The sequence below is a fragment of the Macaca mulatta genome, chromosome 17, assembly GCF_049350105.2.
Source record: "Macaca mulatta isolate MMU2019108-1 chromosome 17, T2T-MMU8v2.0, whole genome shotgun sequence".
NCBI lineage: Eukaryota > Metazoa > Chordata > Mammalia > Primates > Cercopithecidae > Macaca > Macaca mulatta.
Genome location: NC_133422.1, coordinates 2,595,703 through 2,621,859, shown reverse-complemented (window position 1 = coordinate 2,621,859; position 26,157 = coordinate 2,595,703). Strand labels below are relative to the sequence as shown.

Sequence of the window (26,157 nt, the reverse complement as noted above, 5' to 3'; positions counted from 1 at the left end):
TTTCCATTGCCCTTCTCGTTCTTTGCATTTCACTGTAAACATCACATCCCTGGACCCTCATAAGTCCGGATTGCATGCAACTTACTTTCCACAGCCCCCACTACCTTCCTTATCCCAGTATTCATCACAACGCACCATGATGTCTATTTATCTAAACTGTGTGTGTACCACCAGTGACAAGTCTGTCTTCTTCAACCTGACTCCAGCTCCACATAATGAAATTAAGGAAGGAGGGAAGGGACTGAGAAGAGAAATAAGCAGGCAGGAAAGAGGGAGGATGAGTGTGGTCAACCACAGAGCAAGGGGACACCTGGAGTAGTGCTGCGCTCTGAACAGGAGTTGTAATTCTAGTATCTTCACAGGCCAGGAAGAGCCCTCTTATTAGTAAGTGGTAAGAAACAGAAATTTCACCAGGCTGCAACCCTGTGCCTGTGCATACACTAGGAGCGAGAGGCAACAGCTAGGAGAAACTTAGAGAACGTTTTGCAACATCCCACAAAATGGTAAGGAAGAAGCCTGCGCTGAGTGCTCCCAAAAATAAGTTTCTCCAAGCTGGGCCTTGAACATTGTCAGTAATGCCCTTCCCCAGAGTGAGGAGGGCAGCACCGGTCGTTCAGTTCTGAATGCTCTCATACACAACTTTTTCTTTTAACTCCTTTTAATTCCAGATTTTCCTAAGTCTACTAATATCAATGGGAATAACAACCAAAACAGCAGAGCTAGAAGGATGTTCAGAAAGGGACAGGAAAAAAAAAAAATAGCAAGAGCACAGTTTGCCAAAGGCTATTCAGATGTCCAGTTATGCCCACAGTTTTTTTTTTTTTTTTTTGCTTTTTTTTTTCTGAGGCGGAGTCTCGCTCTATCACCCAGGCTGGAGTGCACTGGTGTGATCTTGGCTCACTGCAAGCTCTGCCTCCCGGGTTCACGCCATTCTCCTGCCTCAGCCTCCCAAGTAGCTGGGACAACAGGTGCCACCACCACGCCCAGCTAATTTTTTGTATTTTTAGTAGAGATGGGGTTTCACCGTGTTAGCCAGTATGGTCTCGATCTCCTGACCTTGTGATCCGCCTGCCTTGGCCTCCCAAAGTGCTGGGATTACAGGCGTGAGCCACCGCACCTGGCCTATGCCTACAAATTTTTAAATTAAAATTAAATTTTTAAAATATTTTCCAATATATAACCTGGAATATGGTTGGAGAATAATGAGAATTTTAAGGAAGAATGTTCTTTTCCCATTAACCCAAACGGCAAAGAGGCCTCATAACTGGCTGACCTAAGAGTCTGTCTAGCAACCCGGTGACTAAGCTGGTGGAGAATACACATTAAGAATATTCGTTTTCAATTTCTTCCAAAAGAAAAGTATAGAAGTGTCTATTTCTTATTTCTGCATGTTCCTCTCTAATGAAGGGTACATCAAAAAATTTTTTCTAAAGACCTCAGGGAAACGATAGAAGCATGCGGCAAGTAAAAAGCACAAATCACACTTTGTGCCATTTATTCACACATTTGTCACCAAACATTCTGTGGCCAGGGTCCATCCTACAAACCTGAAGGCCTGAATTCTGGACTGTGTACTAAAGAAGTCAACACGATGTATTGTTATAGTTCCTCCCCATTCCACTTTTAAGAATAAAACATAAATTTTAAAATGTGAAATGTCTATGGATACATGTGGGTGTCATAGAGCATGTAGGCCACATGTATACACACGTACATCTGAGAAGGCCTTGGTGGCTAATGTTTCTTTCTAATTCATCTGGCATACTCCCCCACCCCCACCATTTCATTGCTTTTTCGTGCAAGTGACCACAAACAGTGGGTCTAAATTTGGCACATTTCAAGGTCAAGTGAGGCAGCAAACAGAATCTGACCTCAAACAATATGCCTTTGTCCATTCACCCATCCACGTAAATGTGCACACACACTTAGCTTCGCTTGCTCCAAGTTCATAAATCTTCATCCCAGAACATTACTTGCTTCTTCATTGAACACTTACAGAGATAAGACATCTGGATATGTTTGTTCCTTCCCCTCCATCCCCCATAACCCTCAACCCCTCAACACACAGCCCAGCTGTAAGAGCAAGGAGAATATGCTTTTTAAATTCCACTGGCTCACGCAGGCACAGAATCTGAAGCAGCTCCAAAATGGACATCAAGTAAAAAATACCAGTTTTCAAAACTCTGTAATTATGTATTTACACAAATTACATAATCCTGTATGTATTTACATACAATTACAGATTATCAAGTAACTAACACAAGGTTGTAGTGTTAACGAGATGAGATAGAATAAAAACACCAGAAGGAAGCCATTTGTGTATCTACAAAACAGGACCTGGCAGGGCATGTTCCCCAACACTGACCTGGCATGTCCTTCACCACTGCTTGGGGACATTCGCATGACAGATGGGAAAGTTGTTCGGGCCATGCTTGGTAAGTCTTTGACCATGGTGCAAGTGTTGGCACCAACAAGACAGTGGTTTGGCTATCGAAGCATCTGTTTGTGAAACCAGAAGCCCCATTCCACAGTGGCTCAGGGCTGCCATTCACTGGGTTTTGGGTCTCTTAAGACAAGAACTGGATGCAAACCCGTGAGCTGAGGATGACTCACTCTACCGCCCAACAGACAATGCCCACGTCAAAACCCTGAGCCATCCACTCTCCCGGTTCGACTATTTACATAAATCGCATGAGTCAATATTTATTTATTTACAGACCATTACAGTTTATTGTATCAATTGCCAAAAGCATATAACATTTTGCTTGTCTTAAAAAAAAAAAAGTACCAAAACAAAATTAACTCCAAAAGTAGACATTAAAGTAGCATTTTCTAGGAATGCATGAAGATTTTAGTCTTTTTCACAAATTTCTTTCTTTTAGGTCGATTATCTAAGGTCTCATGCTACTTTTAAGACTACTTTTGGCTGTCGCCTAAAATCAATTTTTTCAGTGCTACATAGTATACCTATGATATCCTAGAAACTTGATTCTTCCCTGTGGTCAAATGTTTAATATTTTTCAGCCAAAAAAAGAAAAAAAATGCCTTTTGGAAAAACTAAAGCCTGAATATGTGCACATTTTAGCAGCAGCAAAGGGTTAAATAATAAATAAGAATAACTACTTTTTGGAATTAAATGCAGTTTCTGTTTAGAAAGGAAAAAAAAAAACAAGAAAATAAACGAAGAGGACATTCTGAGCTTTATCATAAATCAACTATTTTACATTGCTTCTGTCCCCTCCCCCTAAAATATCTCTTAATTCCAAATATTAGACTTAGATTTTCCGTAATGCACATCAGCAGGCGGGCATTGCCATGTACTCCAACTTGGACCACAGAAAGGCAAGACATCGTCACAACAGTAAGTCACGCGCTTCTAGCTCGTAACAGCTGTCACTCACCAGTGACACACTTTTATTTTTCATAGAGAATGTGCATCAGAAAAAAACAAAGTTTGAATAGTAAATTTTAAAATTAGTTCCATAAATCCCAACACATGTTTAAACTGTCACTTTCCACTTCTCAACACACCTGGCTAGAAAGTGTCATATGTAGATGAGAATTTGTTATAAATTTCCTTTTTTCTTAAAATATTGCTTTAAGAATTTGGCTCTTTTCTCCTTAGTATATAGTAAGAAATAGCATCGCTTGCCCAAGGGCAAGTTCCAAAATTATTGCTACTAAAGAAATACGTATTCTTATGCTTTTCAGCATAAAACGTTATAAAAGCCTTGTAAAAGATATTCTATATAGTAACACCCCCGCTAAAAAAATTGAGCGCTTGTGGAGACCATTTTAAAAAACAAAACACAGTCAACAAGTGTAATACTTTCCCCCTCATTGTCATTATTGATAACGATTTATTAGTTTCATTTTGCAAGTTTTACTAAGGGTGCTATTACCACGTAATTAGGACAGTTCACACTGAAAGCCATTTTCTCTAAAAGATGTTACAATGACCCCTATGATCCTTCTATAATTTCATATTTGATAGCCAAGGGAACCAAAACATGTTTATAAGTATGATCCCGTTAATCTGATTCTTACGTCTTAAAAAAAATAGTCTGTGCTACATACTTTTTTTTCCTTTTTTGAGAATTCTAAATCAATGCAATGTTTGATGTTAATACTGTCATTCTGGAGATCGGCTAAAATAAAAGCATAGTTATTATTTAGCTTTGGTATATTCTGCGATAGATTTGAACAAATAAGACATATACCAACCCTCATATTTTCCAACCATGAAGCTACAACAGTGGAGTCACTTATGAGAGAGGAAATATTGCAGACACAGAATCGAAGTTTGAGACCCAGTTTATCTTTAATCCTCTGGGATAAGCTATGAAACAAGCAGTCTGAAGAGTGAATACTCAGTGTCATGAGCGATGTGCATAAGTTTACAATAATATGGGCACAAAAGAGATTGTCGCCTTTAGTACATTAGGGTCATCAGAGTTTCTCATATCCATGCACCATTATATCTACTTGCATGAATTTACCACAGGTTCATAGCAGACTTTGCCATTTAATGCTTACAGAGCCTAAAGCTTCCAAAATGCCTATCTGGCCTGTACATGTTTCATTAAAAATAAACTCTATATAATAAATAAATATATAAAATAAATAAAATGTTGCCTTTGGAATTTCTATAAATAAATTTAACTTTTTTTTTTCTTTTTCTTTTCTTTTTTTTTTTTTTCTTTTTTTTTTTAACTAAGAGGTCTTTGCTTTAAGTTCACTGGGATGATACCAGTGAGAATTAACTGAAAGTCTTCTAAGAAAGACCGCACCCTCGCGCAGGCCACCAGCCAGAATCCTGATGAGTCGGAGTATGGCAGCTGTGCTGATACAGGATGAAGTACAACTGATCAGAAATGTAAAAGCGTGTCTATTTCCAGCATGCATCAGGCCGCAGTCCTTTCGCTCTCGCTCCGCCCGCATCTCCCACTACACACACACACACACACACACACACACACTCCTAGCACTCAGTCTCTCTCTCTCTCCTCTTCTCCCATGATAAATCAAGCAAGTGGCCCTAGGCAGCCCTCCAGGAGGAGGAGCCTTTAAGTGCAGAACAAAATCAGCATGTTCCCATCCAAGCCTCCATCATACATTATGCATGCGACAAAGTTTGGCAACAGTGGAGTGATGTGATGGCACAGCTAATCAATAAGAACCCACCGCGTGAAACCTTTATAGTGGTTACTTTTTAAGGGCTCAAGTGAAGAAAATGTCTTTGTCAACTTTGGCTTAGAATATCCTTATACAGTTCAGGTACTTTGTCCGGGTCCACTGGTCTAGGTAAAAAATGTGTGAATTTCTGGTGCCGTTTAGTCCTAGTCCCTTCTCTCGGAGTCCCATCTTTATTTAATGCAACATAGTATCGCCTTCCAGTGTCCACGTGCTTATATAGGTTTGATGAGTACGTATTGTACCAGTTTTCTTCGAACTGTTCTCTGAATACACACTCTTGGGTTAGTTTTTCCTGTAAAAAGAAAAAGAGGGAGAACGTCAGGAAAAATAGCTAATGGACGCTGGGCTTAATACCTAGGTGATGGATTGACAGGTGCAGCAAACCCCCTTGGCACACGTTTACCTATTAACAAACCTGCACATCCTGCCCATGTACCCCAGAACTAAAAATTAAAATTAAAATTTTTTTTAAAAGATAAATGTTGCAAAATTAGCTACATTCTGTATTAAAAGTAACATTCCGTTGCTACACAATATAACCCCCATGAGAAAATACTGATGTTTTAGCCCATTTTACCCATTTTAATGCATTTTGCAAAAACTGCCTAACCCTACAAATGTAACTACATTCTAATCTCTAACTCATAATGACTAAAGCGCAAGAGTCTCAACATTTTCTAGTTAAACTGTTGCATATACAATCATTTGAATGAGTCAAATGCAAGGAACACCTAATGTGATACGTTGTTCCCATTTTTCCTAGAGCAGCTATGTGGTGACCACACTGAGAGGGAGAGCCTATGCCCGTGGCAAGGCTCAGATAACGGCTTTAACACCAGTATATATTTTATAAAGTACCTGCTGCAGAGATCAACATTAGCAACATGACCAGTGAGGTCAGATATTTTCTGCCCTTTTTAGCAGCAGCATTTACTTACTACTCTCTCTGAGTGGTTTTTAAACTTCATTCAGTGTGCAGCAGAATCACCTGAGATGCCTTTTCAAGATGCAGATTTCTGAGCCCCAAACCTTTAAAACTCTGATTCAGCAATTCTCAAAATATGCATTGGTAACAGGCCCCTGGGAGAATTCTAATGCAGAATCCTAATTCTCAGTCTACATTTTAAAACATAATGCCTCTATCGTGACTGAGTGAGTTTTCCTGAACCCAAAGTAAAAGCAAATATCCTGGCCTTCCTTTCCCTTGAATTTAGATAGAAGAAGAGACCCTTAACTAAAAAAGCTACATTCTCAGGTTCACAGATACCAAGAAGAAACGTACACTGATCCAGATCAGAAAGGTTCTGCCTCTCCCCAGATGGACGGCACCTTCTCTTCTTGAGCGTTATGAAAGCTGGGGTCCAGTTGAACCCCACAACCGAGGGCTCCTGGGGTTGCAAGACTCATGGGCAGTAACAACAAAAATAACACACTCACACACACACATACACACACACACACACACATACCCCACATCCCAAAGCCGTGAACACGCCCCAGGCAAAAATGTGTGCATCGAAGCTGGCCCCTAGAAAAATAAGGGTGACTGGACTTACTGGCCTTTTCGCTCTTCTCACTGTTCAACTGAAACTTTTAAAATCAGTCTCTTTAGTGTTTAAAACAGTAAACATGAAAATAACTTGTTAGAAATAGTTTCTTTTCTCTTACCTACCTGGCGCCTTATATAAATAAGAAAACAAATAAGCAAATACAGATAAGGGCATCCGTTTCTGTCATGCAGACCCACGGGACAGACAGTAAACTTTATACATCACGAAAATACAGATGTTCTCTTTCCATGTATGTAGTTAAGGACACAGTTTAATACAGTGAATTCACAGGTATCAGTTGGGTAGAATGCATCATTCCCAACTCCTTGCAGAGGAAGTCAGGAGAGCAAAGGAGAGGACAAAGGAAGAGAATTTGACAAAACCAATCAATAGCCCATCGTGAGGCCACCTTTTCTAGGTCTCTTCTCTAATCCAAAGGCTTAAACCACACTCAAGAGGTTGTGAGAGCTGGCACTTCCTGATAGGTGCTCTTCTACGTGTCTGGAAGCACTGAGTAGGTTTTTTCAGCAAAATACTATCTCACTGGTCAAGTTGTGCTAAGTGAGCTGAAATGGGGGGAAGCAGAAAGGAAAAACAATGCATCAGGCAAGGACAAAAAGGATGGGAAAACTTTAGACCTCTGGTGCTGGGTTCACAGGGACAGAATCAATCGTAGAAACCAAACCCCACCCCAAACTGGACTACTCTCATCTGAGGGTGGCCAGGAGAAGCAGCTCCACCCCACAGGAGGGGTGCACGGGAGAGAGGCACTCCTGCACCCTCCTCTGCACACGGCCTAGAGGGGTGCTCTTCTGGGGAAACTCAACCTCCTCCTACGCTGGGGAGATGGGGCTGAATGTGACTTCCCTCTCGTCTCTATTGAAACTGATAAAAGTTTAAGTGTGTTAAAGACATTGATGGCTATTTTAGTCCTTACTTCCATTTGCATGATAGTCTCCTCACAGGCAAGATCATTCCTGGCTAAAAATAGCTGGTTTCGGTTTGCTGTAATTAAGTGAAATTTCTAAACAAATATGTGCCTTTATTTTATCATTAATAAAATAGACCAAAAGATGGGATTGGATGAGCCTTTAGTTCTACAAGGGACAAGAAAAAGGAATTCAAAGTAACCTTTCTTTTTTTGCAGCAGGAAATCACATCACCTACAAATACTATGAAATTGAACTTTATTTTAAATGTAGAACACTTCCTCCTCCTTTCTGAGCCACGAGTGAGGTGCCAGCATGTACTTCCTCTGCATACATCTCATACCCACAGCACAGTGGTTTTTCTTGGATCAGAAACAGATACACAAAAATCCCAGCAGAAGATAATGAGTTTATGTGACAGGAAAGCCTGACTTTGGAGTGAGAAGCCTGCTCCTATCCCAGCTTCACCGTCACTAGCTGCAAGGCTTTACAATTGGTTCTCTCACCTCTCCAAGTCTCAGTAACCTCACCTTTAAAACAGGTTAGTAATAAGTGTCTTGAGGCAGAGCTGTGACACAGATCCAACCAGAGAGCAGTGCTGAACACCGAGGAAGCTCCCAGGCAACAACCGTGTTGTTAATATCACAATAACATCTCAACATCTTAGAACCTGAATAAACCTTAGAAAACAGCAAATGCAACTTTTCCAGTTAAATACATGGGACAGCAAGGCCCAGATGTGAAGCAATTTGCACCTGGTCTGTGCCACAGGATCTTGTTATTATGTAATGAAGCCACCAGACCAAGAAGTTTCCAGGAGCCCTACCTAGCACAGCCACCACACTCTTGGGACCAGGCCCTTCCACTTTTCACTTTTCACTAAGCAGAGTAAAAAGAGTCCTATGTGTCTCTCTATTTCCAAATGTAATTTTTGAGTAATTCTATTTATCTGCAGGAGGAATAAGTGGAGAGGGCAAGAGAATAGCAATCATGAACAAAATTCCACAGTGGTAGAGGTATCACTATCTAAGAATGAAACATGAAATTGTTTTCAGTGCTTAAGAAAAGATTCTCATTTTATTACTTTTTTAAAGAATATGGAAACCCCCCTTTTAAAAAAGTAAATATGCTAAGAAATTGAACTGACCTTTTCACTGCCAGTTAACACTGCCCTATTTTCCTAGCAGGCTATTAGAGCATCGTTCACACACACACACGTAACTTAGAAAATAAAGCGAATTATTCAATTTAAAACAGTATAATTAGCCAGACACAGCAGCTCATGCCTGTAACCCCAGCACTTTGGAAGGCCCAGGCAGAAATATCACTTGAGGCCAGGGGTTCAAACCAGCCTGGGAAACACAGTGAGCCCCTATCTCTACAAAACAAAAAATTATCTGGGCATGGTGGTGCACACCTGTAGTCCAAGCTACACAGGAGGCTGAGGCAGGAGGGTCACTTGAGATAAGGCTGCAGTGAACTGTGATTGTGACACTGCACTATAGCCTGGGCAACAGAGAGAACCTATCTCTAAAAATCAAACAAAAGAAAAACAGTATAATCTACAGCCAGCATTTTTTGTGATGGCTGAGTCCAATTCCAATTGTCTCATACACACGAGGGTTATACAACTTCAGTCAACAAGTTAAATGAGATTGTGCAAACATGACATTGCAAAACCACTGGTACATTTAAGTTCCTGCAATTACACCAATTATGCCACACAGATCAGCTTAGATCCCTTAAAAATTAAAATTATCATGAAAAGTTATAAAGACTGTGTTACTCGTCTAAATCATACATATGCTTTTAAATAATTTCTTCCTTTTATTGGGGATTATGCCAATGTGTGATTTTTGTTTTAGAATGAGTAGCAAGATCTACAGAAATAATCTCTTTACGATCATATTTCAGTACTTAGTGATACAATATTTAGTTGAGGTGAAAATATTTATGTTATGTATTTATACTCCACAATCATTTTTCTAAATAAAAAATAAGTAAATGAATGCAAATTTGGATAGCAAAAAATATTAACCTGTATTCTTATATAGATGTGCGGATGAAGGGAAGGGGTGGGGGAGGGCGTGTCTGCCTTCAAATAAACTATACACTCTAGAATTATAGAACTCAGATGTTTTAAAACTCACCACATGTTTCTAATGCAGACAGTTTATAGAGTATTCCACTATAAAGTGATCAATTCTTGTTTTATTGTATTTCCATGTTTTAATTTTTTTTTAGATTATTTAACTATAGCTGTTTATGGCATACCTATCTTTGAACTGTTGGATTATATCACTAGGCTTGGGTGGAGAATGTGGATTTAATTCAAAAGTCTACTAAAGTCCATGCTTTGGAACAAAATCTGGTGAATGTTAGCAACTATGGAAACCTCTTTTCATTTTATATCATCAAATTCCAAGCGGTGGGAAAAACTGAAATTAAAACTTCAAAACTTTTACCAATCCTATTAAAACCAAAGTATGAGATAATAATGTGAAAATTATAGTACAGCCCAGAGAATGCTTAGGAATGTTATAAGACATAAACTTATACAGACACTATTTAAAAATATGAGACAATTTGAAAATGTGTAATCCACATGGGCAACATGATGCTCAATTCGTATCTATGCCCACTTAAAACATGAAGCCAGAGTTGGTTCAAAAGTCAAGACTTAGTAAGAGTGATTGAAAACGTATAGACTTATGCCATGCTGTTATTTTAAAACATAATTTCCATATTAATAAACCTATGGTGTCGTTTTGTCCACATGGTTGCATTTATTCTACTCAACGGGCTGCTTAGACTACTTGCTGCTATGCTGTAAACTACTACAACACATCAACTTAGGATCAGTAACTGTACAGACACTGACTTCACTGCAGAGGTCCCAAACATTTCATAAGTTAATGACTTCAATGTAATCATTCATTCTCATATCTACTGTTCATTACAGTCAGGATATTTTAAACCTCCCTTAACCACAATTACTCGTACAGATGTACTCTTCTTCGTTAATAATCTAGCAGTAAAGCCTTAAGGGGAGTTGTTGCAAGGATCAGGGTGATTAAATATAATGACTAAAGGACCATTAAGCAGCAGCCAGGTCTCTTCACTCTTCTCTCATGGGAGAAGTCCCCAACTAGACAGAAAGCAACAAACACAGAGACACCAGGCAAGAGGACACTATTTATTTCACGAGAAGCTCCGACCCAGACCCAACCCAATATGGCTCACCTTAAGCCAGTTTTCCAAAACCTCTAAATTCCCCAGTATTCCAGATGGGCCTGCTTTTATATCCACATTCCTGGCTGTCAAAATTGCCACCAGAATTGTGGGAACAATTGAATCAGTTGTGTCTGGTCCACATACACAAAATGAATCAAGTCGGCAGGCCATTTTGCATTTTGTCTCATCAAAGTATATAGGAAACTAAGAATTCCTAAATTCTCTCCCCTCCTCCTCCACCTAAGATACAAAAGGAAAACAGAAAAGACCCTTTCCCAGAAGCTGCTTACATCAGTATTTGGGAACTCAATGATAGGAGTCCCAGGCTGAATCTAGTCACATACACACAAACACACACACACACACACGCACACATGCACACACACATCTTCAGTGCTGCATGCTCACCAACCATGTGGTACCTAGTCTGCTGCCAAGGACAGAACCTGCCAAATATACCACAGAACAAACTAGACGACTGAGAGGCCTTCCTTGGAAGCTGCCTATAAAAATGAATGTTTGTTTAGCAAATCATATTAGCTCATAAACTTTTAACACATGTTCAGAGGGGTATTCCCACAGAGGAAAGAAAGTCTTGCTCAGGGAATAACAGAATTCAAATTTTCAAAGTGTAATATTTACTTTGAGAAGCATTTTTGCTTGTGTTAATGTTTAGCCAATGTACATTTAATCATTCCATAAACAAACCTACAGGAAAAATTCATCAAATTTAACACCTTACAACACCAAGTTGAAAAAAAAAAAAATCACATGTAACATTTTTCCCCTATAGACTAGTATCTGGTAAGAGTAGTAATATAATTCAATGATCACTTAAAATGCACATCGAAGACACACAAAAGCTGAAAATACTTCAAATTAAATATTACTCAGTAAAAGCTGAGAGTTGAATGCCCTTGAAGGATCAGACTGGCAGACAACGGAGGAGAAATGGAAAGCTAAAAGGCTGAGAGGTAAAATTACAGAAATAAGGATTCAAGAAAGACATTCTACAAAGACAATTGACTGCATCTACTTTGTTCCCATGATAATCATGGGAGATACTGGAGGAGGCAGAATTTTTTTTTAATGTACCAGACTTTCTACGATAGAGAAAGCAGACTAAATTCAGCACATGATCTGTAGAAATAAAATGACAGAAAATGAAAGATTAACAAATACAACGACAGCATAAGCTCAAAGACAGATTTTGAAAACCTAAAAGACGCACAGAGTGTCCCTAGCAGAGGCACGCTGACCTTCCAGCGACACAGACACCCAATCCGGAGACTGTGGGTGAGCTGATTAACATTCCCAGGGCTCCATTTTCTCCTCTGTGAAAATGAAGAAATTGGACTACGATGTCTAAGGTCCCTGGTAAGTCTAAGATTCTAGTGATTCAGTCTTGGAAACATCCAAATGTGGAAAGCGAAGTTATCCACAGTAACTCTGGAAGGACGTATTGAACAGGAAATGAAAAAAGAGAGTCCGGTGCAGTTGGAAAACAGGGAAAGAAACTGAAAGAAATGGGCTGCATCACTGCCCACTGCAGCAGGGAGGGGCAGAGGATGGAAAGCACAGACTGAGTTCATGCTTCCAGAAGCTGGCAGAGAATGAGATTGCTGTTTCAAGGAGGAAAGGACAGGGAAGAAGACAGCCACTTTGGCCCGAGGGGCTCTCCTTCTCTTCCCTGGGAGACCACTGGGAGGATACAGTTCTCCAAGGCATCGCTACTTCCTTGCACTGTGGGGCCTGCCACATCCTCTTCCCAACGTTGGCCTCAACAGACAGGGCTCATTCATGAGCTGTCTGCTTGACCAATAAACCCTACACCATGAACTGCCCAAAGAGAACCTACTGGGAAAAAAAGCCAAATCCCGTAAGAAAACAAAAAGTTAGCAACGTCATAGGACACTCAAATCTGGGGGAGCAGCTGGACATGAGCATCAGGCAGAGAAGACACACCCTGAAGATCAATGATGCCAGGGATCCCTGGACACTATATATTTCTATGTGGCTCTTGAATTTCTCAGACACCCACAGCGGATGCCCATGTCCCCTCAGCACCACCATGTCCACCTGATACCCACAGAGAAGTCCTAAGCAAGAATGCAAGGGAGATGACGCCGTCCCTGGCACCCTCCCCACTCCTTGGGCCCCAACTCCTAGCCCCCAGTATACTCACGTCAGCCCTGATTTCTCCGGAAATCAATCCTTATGCTGACTCCACCTTTTGATAGATCAATAGAAATGGCCCTTCCCCTCCTCAACACTGCGGTAGGCTATGTCTAATTCTCTCAAGGATAAGATGACCTGACCATATGGTCATTCCATTCCTCCAAGACACCAAATGAATATGCTGACATGCACCGTTTTAAAAATTGTGCCTTAACCCTAAGAGACCGTCTTTGATGACAGCATTTTGGGTGCTATGGCAGCCTGTGAGTTCACCATTTAAAAAATAATAAGTATAATCACAAATAAACAAACCCCTCATAAATTTCTTTAATTGAGCAGATAAAATAATCATGAGCAGCATATGAGAATAAAGCATGTAAAATTAATCTTGGTAAATAAGGCTTTATTGTGGACATTTTAACATATAATTTGAGGAATGTCATGTTTTGACCTGAAGGAAATTTTTTATTTATCTTCGGAGGCCGTGTCATGGGTCTTAGTTTCAGAATTCAAACTCGCAAGAAACAGTGTCAGTGTGTCTCTCGCCTGAGTACAGCATTTCCGTCACTACCACACGCTTGGGAGCACGAGCCGATGCTGAGCAGACACAAAAGCCAAGCACTGCATGGGCCACTTTGTAGGCGTCATCTTCTCTAATCCTCACAGCCCAGCTATGAAGTGTCTATCATTAGCCCGTTCTACAGCCTCAGCTCAGAAACAGTGAGAAGATTGCCCACGGCTACAGGGTCAGTGAGCGACAAAGTGGTGATTCCGGGGCCTGCGTTTCTACTAACCATGCTTCATCTCCAAGTTGCAACTGGTCAGCATGCAAGTATAGACTAGAGTCTCCCATCACAACACTGCAGAATGAAAATCAGCTTGAAAGACACAGAGAAAAAAGGAAAAAGAATACAAGCCAAGTCAACACAACCAGAAGAAAAGTATCTGAAACACAGAAATTCATATGGAAAATGAAAGAAGGTTTCAGGGAAACAGAAAGGGAGGAAGCAAAGTGGGGAGGGGGAAAGAAAGGAAGAGAGCCGGAGAACCTAAAGCTGAGAGCGGACAGCTGATTCTGTGCGAACGCACAACGCAACATGGCAGCTAAACAGGCAAAAATAATTCGGGGCTACAGCAAAACAATCACGCCACACACCATGGGGACAAGGATGTCTTTGGTATGACACTGGCAAGTCTGTTCTTAGAATACTGCATTGAGCTCGGGGCACCTCATTACATAGAAGCAGCAAACTTCAACAGAGATTGCAATGAAGAATTACCAAGAAAAAAAAGATGCAAAGGGAATCAGCCAGTGTCAGGATTGTAAGCATTTACAGACAGCATGAAGAAAGACAGCTCTGAGTGTGGTTCTCACACTTAGCACCATAACCTTTTAGTCCTCGGGGGAAGCCCTCTGCAACGGGGTATCAGGGATGCGGACATTTTTCTCGGCCGGTTGTCACAGTGCCACTGAGGCACACCAGGCCAGCAGGCTGACAAATGATGTTTCTGTGCAAGTTCAAGTCAGTCCATGGTGAGGGGGATTCAGAAGGGGTGAGGCGACCAGGCCGCTGCCAAAGCTGGCCCAGGACAGTGGTTCCCACTCCGCTTTGTAAGGAGGGAGGGCATCTCTCGGGCCAGGACGCTGGACAACAGCCCCAGAGGACTCTCGAAATGTCAGCGAAGATGCCTCTGGTAGCAACTAGGATAAACAGAAGCAGAGACAAGATGAGACAGATGAGGCAGGGACAGAGGAAAGACCACAGAATCCGGGGACATCCAGAAGCTTCCACGTTTCTAAACCCTGTAGCAAAGGTGCCTTCTTGGCTGAAAAGCTTTCTCTACTGAGAACACCTGCCTGTTTGTCTCCATCTCCTCTGTGAATAATCCTGACATTCTCTCCTACTCCTAGAATTAAGCTCCCTCCTGCGAGCTCTCCAAGCCCCTTTTGTTTATAATTCTATGATAACATTCATCACACCACATTATAATTCTTGGTTTACATGTCTGACTCCCTCAACGAAGTGGCAAGTTCTTCCTGAATAAGTTCTAAGATCACCCACACGAGGAAGTACATTTGCATTTGTAGGTACAGCTGATTCTCTTTACTTGAGGTAGTTAAGTTCTATAAACTCTCCTACAATACTGAACCATTGCTCCTGGGGGAAACACAAAGTTGGGTTCCCGTGAGCCTCTGGTCATAACATTTTTGTCAGCCAACAGATACATAACCTTGTTTTATGTGTGTTTCTGTTGAACGATACCTCATTTAATATCTGTTGCTGATTAATTAACATCAGACTCACAACGAATGGCTTCTCTAACACACGTATTTGCTCCTTAAGCCGCATCACAGCCTTCTTGCACTTAGCAACACTCCACCGCACTTCAGCACCACACTAAGAATGTTTTCTACAGCAAAATCACCAATAAAAGGCACAAAACGTGACACATGGCACTAAACAGATCCCGAAAAGGACCCTTTGCTTCCAGCAGAGCTGAGACAAGGAGAACAGTGTCTTCTTCAACCTCAGCTGGGAGCGTGTGCATGGACGCTACTCACGTTTTTTGCCCATGTCCATAAATAACCATGAAAGTCAGACAAATATTGATTTGGGGGTTACAAGCAAGTTTTACTAAGTAGGCAAATTCAAAAAACCAGAATCTGTGAACAATGAGGATCAACGTATTTCCAGCACCTACCAAAGCACTCAGCATGCATTATTAGTAGGTAATCAATAAGACTTGTTGATTTTGGGAAAGAACAAGAAAGAAGGGGTCGTGAGGTAGTGCATGAGTATGAGGGTGTGTGTGTTGTAGGTGAATGCTAGTGTGTGAGTGGGTGTGAGCGAGTGTGTGAATGTGTAAGCACATATGCCTGCGAATGGAAGAGTGAGCAAGTCAGTGTGTGAGTGAACTGTGAAAAGAAGAATGTGTGAGTGTGAGCACATGAGTGAGTAAGCATGGGAGTATGTGTGTGAACAGAAGAGTGAATGTGCACATGAGCATGTAGGCATGTATGTGTGCATGGAGGAGTGCGTGTGTGAGCGAGTGTGCGAATGAGTGACTGATTAGAGCGCGCTTCCAATTTGAGCCCTATTCTGCATCAGGCTGTGCAACAGCATTAACTCAGGGAACACAGGGAGACTGCGCTGCCCTGGAGAGAAGCAGGAAGCTCTTCAATTCAGGAACTGTCCATGACACTGAGGCTCTGGTTGAGGGGTTCTCCAGGGTTCCATGCGATGAACAACCTATTCTGAAAACAGGAGTGATGTGGGAGAGGCGAGAGGAAGGAGTGCCAGGATTTAGGAGGCCAGGAGGTGGAAGAAGCAAGAAGACCTTGGAGACATTGAGCTTCTGCCTCTGCTGTCCCTGAAGCTACTGTCACCCGGTTATCCTTGCAGACCCTAACTTACAACCTGATCAGACTTCTCCAGTGTGCCTCAAGGCTCAGGATGAGGGGAAGCAGGAGTCAGCACCGTCAGCACGCCACAGACACGGAAGACCCTCACACAGACTGCTCAGTGAGGAATTCATTTGAAAGTGTTTATGAATTCAGAGGAGTTGCTGTCATAATACATCCTTTCAATCATAAGACACTTAGAAGTGCAGTTACTAGCATGTGGGGCTCCCTAATACTTTTTATCAAAAAAGGAACCTTATACTCAAAATCAGGAACCACAGGTCTACATGTCAACTCCTCCAGCTCTCAAATACCTATTCACGAATCAAGTACTTTATCAACTAGGGTCTGCCTAGTCCATTTTTTGTAGGGAAAAAAAATTTTAAAAAGGTGATTTGGGATCCCACCGACAATACATTCATTTATGCAATATTCATTAGGTGCCAAGTGCATGCAAGACTCGATTTTAACTACTGGCAGGACCACGGGAACCACAGTCACCAAGTCCCTGCCTTCACAGAGCTCTGCTTTACCAAACGGGGCAGCTTTAATAGGCGTCTGACTCAGGGCTTCCCAAAACGACTCTCTCAGGCTATCGGCTTCTCTGGCAGGGACAGAGGCAGAGGGACTTCAGAAAACGCAGCAGTGTGAAGCAGGGAAGAGAGTAAAACCCAGGGTGGGAAAGAGGGGCATTGGGCTCATGTACGAAAGCTGCACCTGGTCATCAGGAAAACTCTGCTCTGGGATTCCCGAGCATGTTCCTGAGGACCCACAGCAACGTTCCTCCAATTCCCATCCCAGACAGGAAATGCCTCTGCTGGGCAACTAAGAATTGAAAACAACCCTTCCCCAAACCCGGAAAATCTCCAGACCTGTGTTCTATACTAGCTCGGGATGTCTTCAGTATGCCTTAGACAATTCGTAAATGGAGCTACCATGCTCAACACCATAAGTAAAGTCAAACAGATACATTATTTTAAAAGATGATTGTCCACTAACTAATGGCCAGCAATATAGATGCTAAGGAAACAAATGAACCACTAAGTTAAAACCAGGCTACTGGAAAAAAAAAAAAAAATCCTCCAAAATCACATCTGTGTAAGAAATGTTAAAACCCTGCTCCACTATACAGTTAATTCCAGTTAAAAATATTCATGTGATTAATTCTAGTAAATATATTTTTATTCACAAAAATGCATGGCCACTCTTAACATATCAGACAAGATTTACTAATTTACCTACATTCAAATCCTGACTTGTCATCATCTATGTGACCTTCAACAAGTCATTAAGCCACTAAAATCTCACCTCCTCATCTCTAAAACCAGGACGATACACGGACTCAGTCACACAGCAGAAGCTGCCCTCCATATCATCTAAGAATTATTATTCAATTCTTTGAAAATTGGTCATGCACATATGAAAGACAGCATAAGGCAATGCTCAATTACTCAAAATATCTGTTGAAAACCACCCAACTCCAGAGCATGCCTGTTATCAGGTAGGTGACTAAGGAAATGAACCTATTCATCTCCTTTATGTGAATTGCATTCTTTGTACAGGACGTGTCTGAACGTCTCCCATCAAAGCAATCGGAACTGAACCACTACAGTGACAAATCAGAAGCTGAGTGGTCCTTGCCATGTGGTGTGGTATCCCGTTCCACGAACACATAAGGTTATTCTCCTTGTTCAAAAGTGGCTCCAAATTGCTCCTGCAGAGCACCTGACGGAGACGAGGAGGTCTCTGATGAATTGCACGAGACGAGGAGGTCTCTGATGAATTGCACGGGTTGGCCTCCGTCCCCAACTCTGACCCTGCCCAGAGCTTCATGCCTATGCAATGTTCTTCAACACTGGCACCGCAGATACCTAGAAGGCAAAGGGCGTAATCTGCGGGGCCACAAGTTCTCTCCAAGAATGTTTTCACGTTGCCTTTCCATGTCAATGAAAAAGTACTAGAATTGTTTTAAGGGTATCCAGGAGCCCACCGATGGCCATCCCACAACTACATAACTGCCCCCCAAGAATGGACTGGGGTTTAAAATTACTGCCAGTGGTACACAGTGCTACAATACTTTCACCATCGGGACCAATAGGAAAAAGAAAAGGCACACTGAGTACATTGGTGGTGTGTCTGAGACACGTGAAGATCACATGAGATCATTTGTTGTCCCGGGAACTCACATAGGAAGAAGTGGGGCAGGGGAACAAGTCATCCTGAGGTGCTCTGCAGACAGGTGCCCTGAGTTCACAGGAAGCTGCACCAAGCGCCAAGGCTGGATTTACAGTGAGGCAGCATCTTCGTCTCAGTCACGGAGCATCTTCCTCCATGTGAAATCCACTGTGTCAGCGTGCATTTTACTGATCTTGCCGTTCAACTTGAATTTTGGCATATAAATGTTTTGAATTACAGTTTTCAAAGAGGCATAAGGAATTCCCATCTAGTTATCTAGTTTCATGTGTGCACATATTCAAATAACATGACAAAAATAATCTAAGTCAACATAGGATTATAAGGATATGAGATATACTTCATTGTCTCCTTTTAAAGAGGTGGATATGTCCCTCAATTCTGGGACAGAGGGACCTACAAGGTTCCTCCCGCCTACCCCACAATATGGAACACCAAGCAAGAAACTTCTTTGACTCATATATGTCTGCCCAGCGGAAAAAACTGCCCCAAATGAGGTATTTACTAAAAGAAACTTTCTGTGCTTTGGAAACAGAGTTGAAACCCATCACACCTTGGTTACTGATTACACGGAGCCATATAAACCAAGGCCCTGTTGTGTCCTTGGAAACATAACCAAACCCACTAGTAAACACCTGCTTTAAGAAGCACCTGTCAGGATGAGGCTAGGAATGGCTGCAAAGCACTGGTCTGAGGCAGTCAGTCTGAGGCTGGTCCTCACTCTTCATCTACAAGTTTTGGGCCTTTGAGCAAGTCACTTAACCTCTCTCATTTTCAGTTTCGGTAGCTGACTAATTCCTGTGGAAACACCTGGGCTCTACAAGTTCATAACCCTGTATCAGTGCTATCACTATTTCATGCTCATGTACAGTAGACACCGCATGCGCGTGTTCATGACGGAGTGAATAATTGGGTCAACAAACATTTACCATGTGCCAACTGCACATAAATTGCCCTGCCTGGCCTTCAAGAAATAGAAAAATTACAAAGCCAAAGACTCTGACTCCAAAAACCTTCATCTAACAAAGAGGCCAGCAGGAATTACAATTCTGGGCAAAATAATGTAAGTGCTACAAAGGGATACAAACCAGAAATGTTGGCACCTCCCCCATCTCTGCGCCATCCTCCAGTGTCACTTTTACAGACTCCATGCCGTATGTTCCAACATCCTTGCAGTGCCAGTACCTGTGCCAGCTATCTTTTTCAATGAAAAGGTCAATTCCTTTTGTTAAATGCAAGCTTCTTGAAGGAGATTAATTTTTTCATGGCATTCTTTTTTAAGGAGGCATTTATTATGGTCAATTATTCTTGATGTTTTAAAGCATCTTGAAAGCTGGGCATGGTGGTTCATGCCTGTAATCCCAACACTTTGGAAGGGTGAGGCAGGCAGATCACTTGATGTCAGGGGTTCAAGATCAGCCTGGTCAACATGGTGAAACCCCGCCTCTATTAAAAATACAAAAATTAGCCAGGCGTGGTGGTGCTGCGCACTGTAATTCCAGCTACTCAGGAGGCTGAGGCAGGAGGACCCCTTGCACCCAGGAGGCAGAGATTGCAGTGAGCTGAGATCATGCCACCACACTCCAACCTGGGTGACAGAGTGAGACTCCATCTCATAAAATAAAAAAAAACTTTTTAAAAGTATTTTTATCATACTCAAACAGTTTAGATTAAGACTCTAAAAGTCACTATCAGAGCCACGCCTCTAATCTTTTTGATAAGAACAAAAGTGACCAATGTCAATGAATACTCCAATCCCCTGGCCAAGTGTGGTGTGTGTGTAATCTAATATCCTCTCGAAATTTCAACCTGGCAGCATATTTTAATTGTCACATTTGAAGGGTCATGTGACTTAACTTGCCTGCCCTTCCTTTTCTGAGGCTCCTATTTATCCCTCAAGACCCATTTTAAATGCTACCACTCAACCTCCCCAAGCAGTTATTTAAACACTCCTCTGGGATGCCAAAACATCTGTCCACTCCTCTACTATGGCAGATGTCGCACTGCCCTGAATTATTTACAAGTATAGCTACCTGTTTCATTGTTTTGCACTCATCACAGTGCTGGAGGAATCATAGCTATAAATGTGAAATAAACAAATACATGAATGGATACACGGACAAATTACACATGCATATAATAATCAAACACCATCCCCAAGTTAAAATTATTCATGTTCTCCTTCTAATCAAATCATTATACCCATTAGCAATATAGTTTTTCTTATTTCCACATTCTAATAGGATATCAGAATCCTGTATATTTTTCTGACGAAGTATTAACCCATTTACCTCTGACCTTTTAGATCGACTCTCAAGGTAAACCTGGAGACAAAAACAAGCAAACAAAAACTACATAGACGAAAAGAGAAAATTAATCCCTAAATAGGAAAATATACTTTAAATGAATTTCACATTTACACATTTACTTTATAAAAGTGATTTCTCCAAATCTCCTATTTACCTTCTTTCATAATGAGATCAGTTTCTAACTGTTTAGAAAAAAAAAAAGAAAATCTCCAATTTAGTTTACTGAGCTTCATGCAACTTCACAGAGATAGATTCCTGGAGGCTCCAAATGTTAGTGTATTTAGTAACACAACCATTGCTCGTTTCTTTCCTTCTCTCAATCTCATCACAATGAAAATGAGATATTTTAGTCACTCCTCATTCTCACTGCCGCACGAGGCAGGATAACCGCAAACCCAATGGGAAATATGAGATTCCAGCCCCTGAGGAACAAGACTTTCACTCTCGCCCTCCCCCTCACCTGCAGGAGGAACAGACCAAAGGGAAATAACCTCCCGCCCAGAAGCCTCCCTCCCAGCTGCCTACAAAAGAGGCAAAAAGGTCTCACTGCACAAACACTTTGTGTGCACAGAGAACATCACGGGTCAGACAGAGAAGACTTGAGAAAGAAGCCTGAGATATTCAAACTCCAGAATTCTTGGGATCCGTCCAGACTGGGAAGAGACATTCCAGATGTTTAACTCCAGCTCTTCATCTTACCGAAGAGGAGAAAGAGGGCCTGGTGCCTACTTCGTAGCAGATACAGGAGAGTTAACCACGCTCCTGACACTATCTTTCCTCCAGCCTCAGCCTCATCCCCCTCGGGCCACACACACCAGAGACAACACAGGCAGACGCAGGCCAATTACGCATAGAAATGGAAGAGGGTGATTCCTCCTTCAACTGGAGACCTAAATACACAGTAACTATACAAGGGAGATACTACGAGGCCACATCAGTGCACCCAATGAGGGACAGAAATAATCATAATTTTTAATTCAGTTCAAGCCAATGAGCGCTCATCGAGCACCTACTGTGTACAAGAGCCATTGCTGTGTGTTAGGAAACCTTAAAAAAAAAAAGAAAAGAATGTGGTCCATGGCCTTTAGATACATTAGGGAATAGAGGAACACAATTGACCACACTGCAAACTGTACTGTGACTTATGTGATAACGGGAACAAAGCATTCCCAGGGCCCAAAGGAAAACACAAGAAATGCTAACTAGATAAACAGGATTAGAATTGGGGGTGTAATGAAGGTTTTGCAGAAGAAGTCATATTTCCATTGAATCTTAAATAGAGTCTGCTGCTTCAGGTGGAGAAGGCAAGAGCTTTCATCTGAGAGAGAAATTCACTGGACCACAAATACAAATCAGACTGTATGATGTGTTTGGAAAACAGCAGACAGACAGACTCCAGTTGCACAGGGAAAGAGGCACACGGGGTGCTCCCGGCAAAGCAGATCCAAGCAGCGGCTCATCCTAAGCACTGGATGCCACGTTAAAGAATGTGGGCACTATCCTTCAAAAGCAAGTATTTGAAGGGATCTCTGTGCACAACTGACACTCCTGTCTGGGTTTCGAAGGTACGTCTGGCATCAGCGTGGAGAATGGAGACACAAGACTAGGGATGCAGCGAAGCAGCCGAAGATGTTTCCGCAAGGAAAGCGTCATACGGGAAAGTGTCTCTCGCAGCCACCTTTCCTCGGAGCAGTTTCCATCCCGGGCTCTCTTCACGTGAGAAGGTGTGCGCTTCTCAAGCACACACAGAAGAAGAGTCATTTTACCCTTTCTTTCTTTCATTGCCCTTTGCCTGGCGGGGACTCCGTGACTGGACTGCCGGCGAGCTGTGCGGTTGTACGGTACTGGTGTCAAGTCTACTTCTGCCCACGCACTGTGTGTGTGCTCAAAAAGCCCAAGGTGAGGCAGCCAGGAGTCACAGAAAACCTAGGAAGACAGCTGGGCTTCCCAGAAAAGGGGAAAGATGGTGCTCTCCAGCTGTCTACCCGGCTGCCGCTTCCCGCAGTATTGTCACCTGCACTCCGTGGGTCTACACTCAGTGTCCCTTTCACGCTGCCCCAGGCACTGTGCTAGGAACTGGGGTGTGCCAGGCAGGAAGGCATGAGTAAGAAACCATTTAAATCATCCAGAAGGAGAGATGAGACTCAGCCCGGGCAACAATCCTACCAGCAGCTTTGCTGAACACAAAATTAGACATGCTTTCCTTGTCAACCAATAAACCACAGGAGTCTGAATCATGCTGGTGATTTCATCTGAAAGACTGGTCAGCTCTCAACTGGGAAGAATTCAGAGGGATGTGCAAGGTGATCCTTGGAGCAGGGAACAAATAGCAGGGCCCCTATTTAGGTTTCCTCATTCATTCTATTCTTTAAAATTGTTTTCTTTGCTGTTATCGCTTATAAAATAACATATATAAACTATACTTTGATATATACAATTTTAAAATAATTTCATATTTGAGATGCATACTCTAAGTATATTTATTTGAAATGCATATGTTGAGATGCATATTCAAAAAAATCTTTTTTGGTGGGGATACGTGATCAAAGAAGTTTGGAGGCCACTGCGATAAAGTTCTGTCTACACACCAAAAGTCAGAACGTCTCTTTTACACACACAAAAAAAGCATTTTATTGAGTTCAACTGTGACCCACTCAAACCCACATTACACACCTAAAAGCGAAAAAAAAAAAAAAAAAAAAACTAAAGGTGTTACAAAAAGGAACATCATTTTCTATTTTGTTAATGTAAAAGTTTCCTTTATCTTGTATCTCATCTTTCTTCACACGTAAAGGTATTCACAAAAGTTGTGTAGGGAGTTCATAATTTTGCCTAAATCATCCACTGTGTTTAAAAAGCTAAAGCCAACCCTACACTTACAAATACATTTTAGCATTTTATGTATATGTATGTGTGTATCTATATATACGTATTTTTTACAAGCCTAATGGTAGAAAATTATATCTAGAAACATTTTTGCCCTTCATTTCTGTGTATTGAGAACTCCAAAACTTTTCTCATTCTAAGCTTCTGTTCATTTTCAACTTTTTATAAACTAAAGTTCTCATATTTCAAAAAATATGGATTAAATTCTCATTTGACCACCAGTAATTGCAATAATAAATTACTTTGGGAGACCAGAGCAAGAGGATCACTTGAGGCCAGGAGTTCAAGACCAGCCTGAGCAACATAGCAAGACCTTGTCTCTACAAAAAAAAAAAATTTTCGTTAACCACATGTGGTGATGCACACCCACAGTCCCAGCTACACAGGAGGCTGAGGCAGGAGGAGCTTCTGAGCCCAGGAGCTCCAGGCTGCAGTGAGCAATGATTACACCACTGCACTCCAGCCTGGGCAACAGCGATACCCTATCTCAGAACAAAAGGAAAGGAAAAGGAAAAGGAAAAGAAAAAGGAAAAGAAAAGGAAAAGAAGGAAGGAAAGGAAGAAAAGAAAAGAGAAAAGGAGAGAAACACTAAAGATTAATTTCATTACAAGTTTGAATGTTGAATACAAGTTAGTATATATTCTTCATACTTACACATTAAGCAAAAATGTATTAAGTCCCTGCTGCATACCATGCACTGTGTTTTAGGTACTGCCTTAACAGGAGTAAAGCGATACCATGATGGAAAGTTAGTCCCCCCCACAGAGTGGAAGAGCAGACTTTGTCTCATTCACACCTCAGCACCTAGAACAGTGCCTGCCTGGCACCTGGCAGGGCACAATAAATACTTCTTCACTGTCTCCCCTGAGGACCTTACAACCCAGTGGGGATGGGGAGTGGGGAAAAAAAGAAATTCATAACATTTGCAAATAATTACAATATTGCAATATTCCTATTCATATACAAAAAATATCTGACAATAATTTCCATCTCCCTTCTTCTCTGCACAATGAAAATCTTGGATGTAGCTCAGAGAGAGTTTAGATTCACTGCATGGTCTATTTCTAGTTTTAATTACAATGCTTGGCAAAGCTGAGGAGGAGATCATTTCAATTCATTTCAAAAATAACTCTCATTCAATACAAGGAGATGGGATTTTTCACACTTGTAAATTTTTTTATTTACTTGATAATTAAGACGGTTTGGCATATAAATAAAGCATTTTCTTAGCAACTTTGGTCTAGTGAAGATGCAGAGCTGTTTATCTATTAATAAAAATAAAATGGCTTTCCTCAAAAAGTAAAAACTTACACTTGCCTTCCAAACAGACTCAGTTTCATTTCTGGCCCTTTTTAATCCAGAGAAAAGACAGCTGTTCAAATCAAACATGGAGCATAAAGCTGGATGAAGCCCCTCCAGTACTTACTGATCCGTACAACTCCCCCTTCTCATTCATCCCGAGGTAGAGTCCACTGTCCACGCCTCGAATGCTGACCAGGCCCACCGCTATACTGATAAATTCCAGAATGCCTGTAAACAAAGGGTAGAAGACAGAGGACAGGTCAGAGCACACAGCATGTCCTTAAGAGTCCCAGCATCCCTGAGGTTTTGGAGAGGACACTGAGCCCACCTCCCCACTTGGACAACCCCATGCTAGTTAAAAAAGTGTCTTCTCTTTTAAAATCACTGTGTAAAAGAATTGATTTCCAACTAAATTCTATCTTATAATGATACAAAAATACTTACCAACATTTTAAAAATTAAAAAGCTAGTATCTACATAGATATGCCAAGAAGTAATAGGACAGAAAAACCAGTGTGTACATAATCTAATTAACTTAAAAGAGTAGAATTTAAGAGAAAGACAATCTACATCCACTTTGTAAACATGAAGTTAAGTATCTGTGATTCTCTTATTTTGAGAGACGTAAGACCATTCGCTAAACAGAATACTTTTTTTAAAAAAGACAATCTACTTCCACTTTATAAACATGAAGTTAAGTATCTGTGTGTGAGTATCTTGCTCTTGGACTTCCCAGCCTTTAGAACTGGGAGAAATAAATACCTGTTTAAGTAGCAAAAAAAAAAGAAAGTATTCTGTTTAGAGAATGGTCTGTCTCTCAAGGAGAATGAGGTGCTAACTAAAGCTTTGACTGGTTTATACAGAAAATTATCCAGCTCTGTATTGTGTAGCTTTTTTTTAACTCTATCTAGAAAACTAAAAATACCCACATACATCCCAAATATTTTTGCTTAAACAAAGTATTGGTTTCTGCTATG

At 41.4% G+C, this 26,157-nt stretch overlaps 1 protein-coding gene across 1 annotated transcript in view; it reads right to left on the bottom strand.

Moving 5' to 3' along the window:
* Positions 1 to 2,702: 2,702 nt before the first annotated feature.
* FGF9 (fibroblast growth factor 9) overlaps positions 2,703 to 26,157 on the bottom strand; it is a 32,643-nt gene continuing 9,188 nt past the window's right edge. Inside the window, exons 2-3 of the mRNA XM_015120731.3 lie at positions 25,305 to 25,408; positions 2,703 to 5,488 (exon numbers count right to left, since the gene is read on the bottom strand). Of these exons, the coding sequence (XP_014976217.1) occupies positions 5,243 to 5,488; positions 25,305 to 25,408 (350 nt within the window). The 3' untranslated portion in view covers positions 2,703 to 5,242. The remainder of the gene's footprint in view (positions 5,489 to 25,304; positions 25,409 to 26,157) is intronic.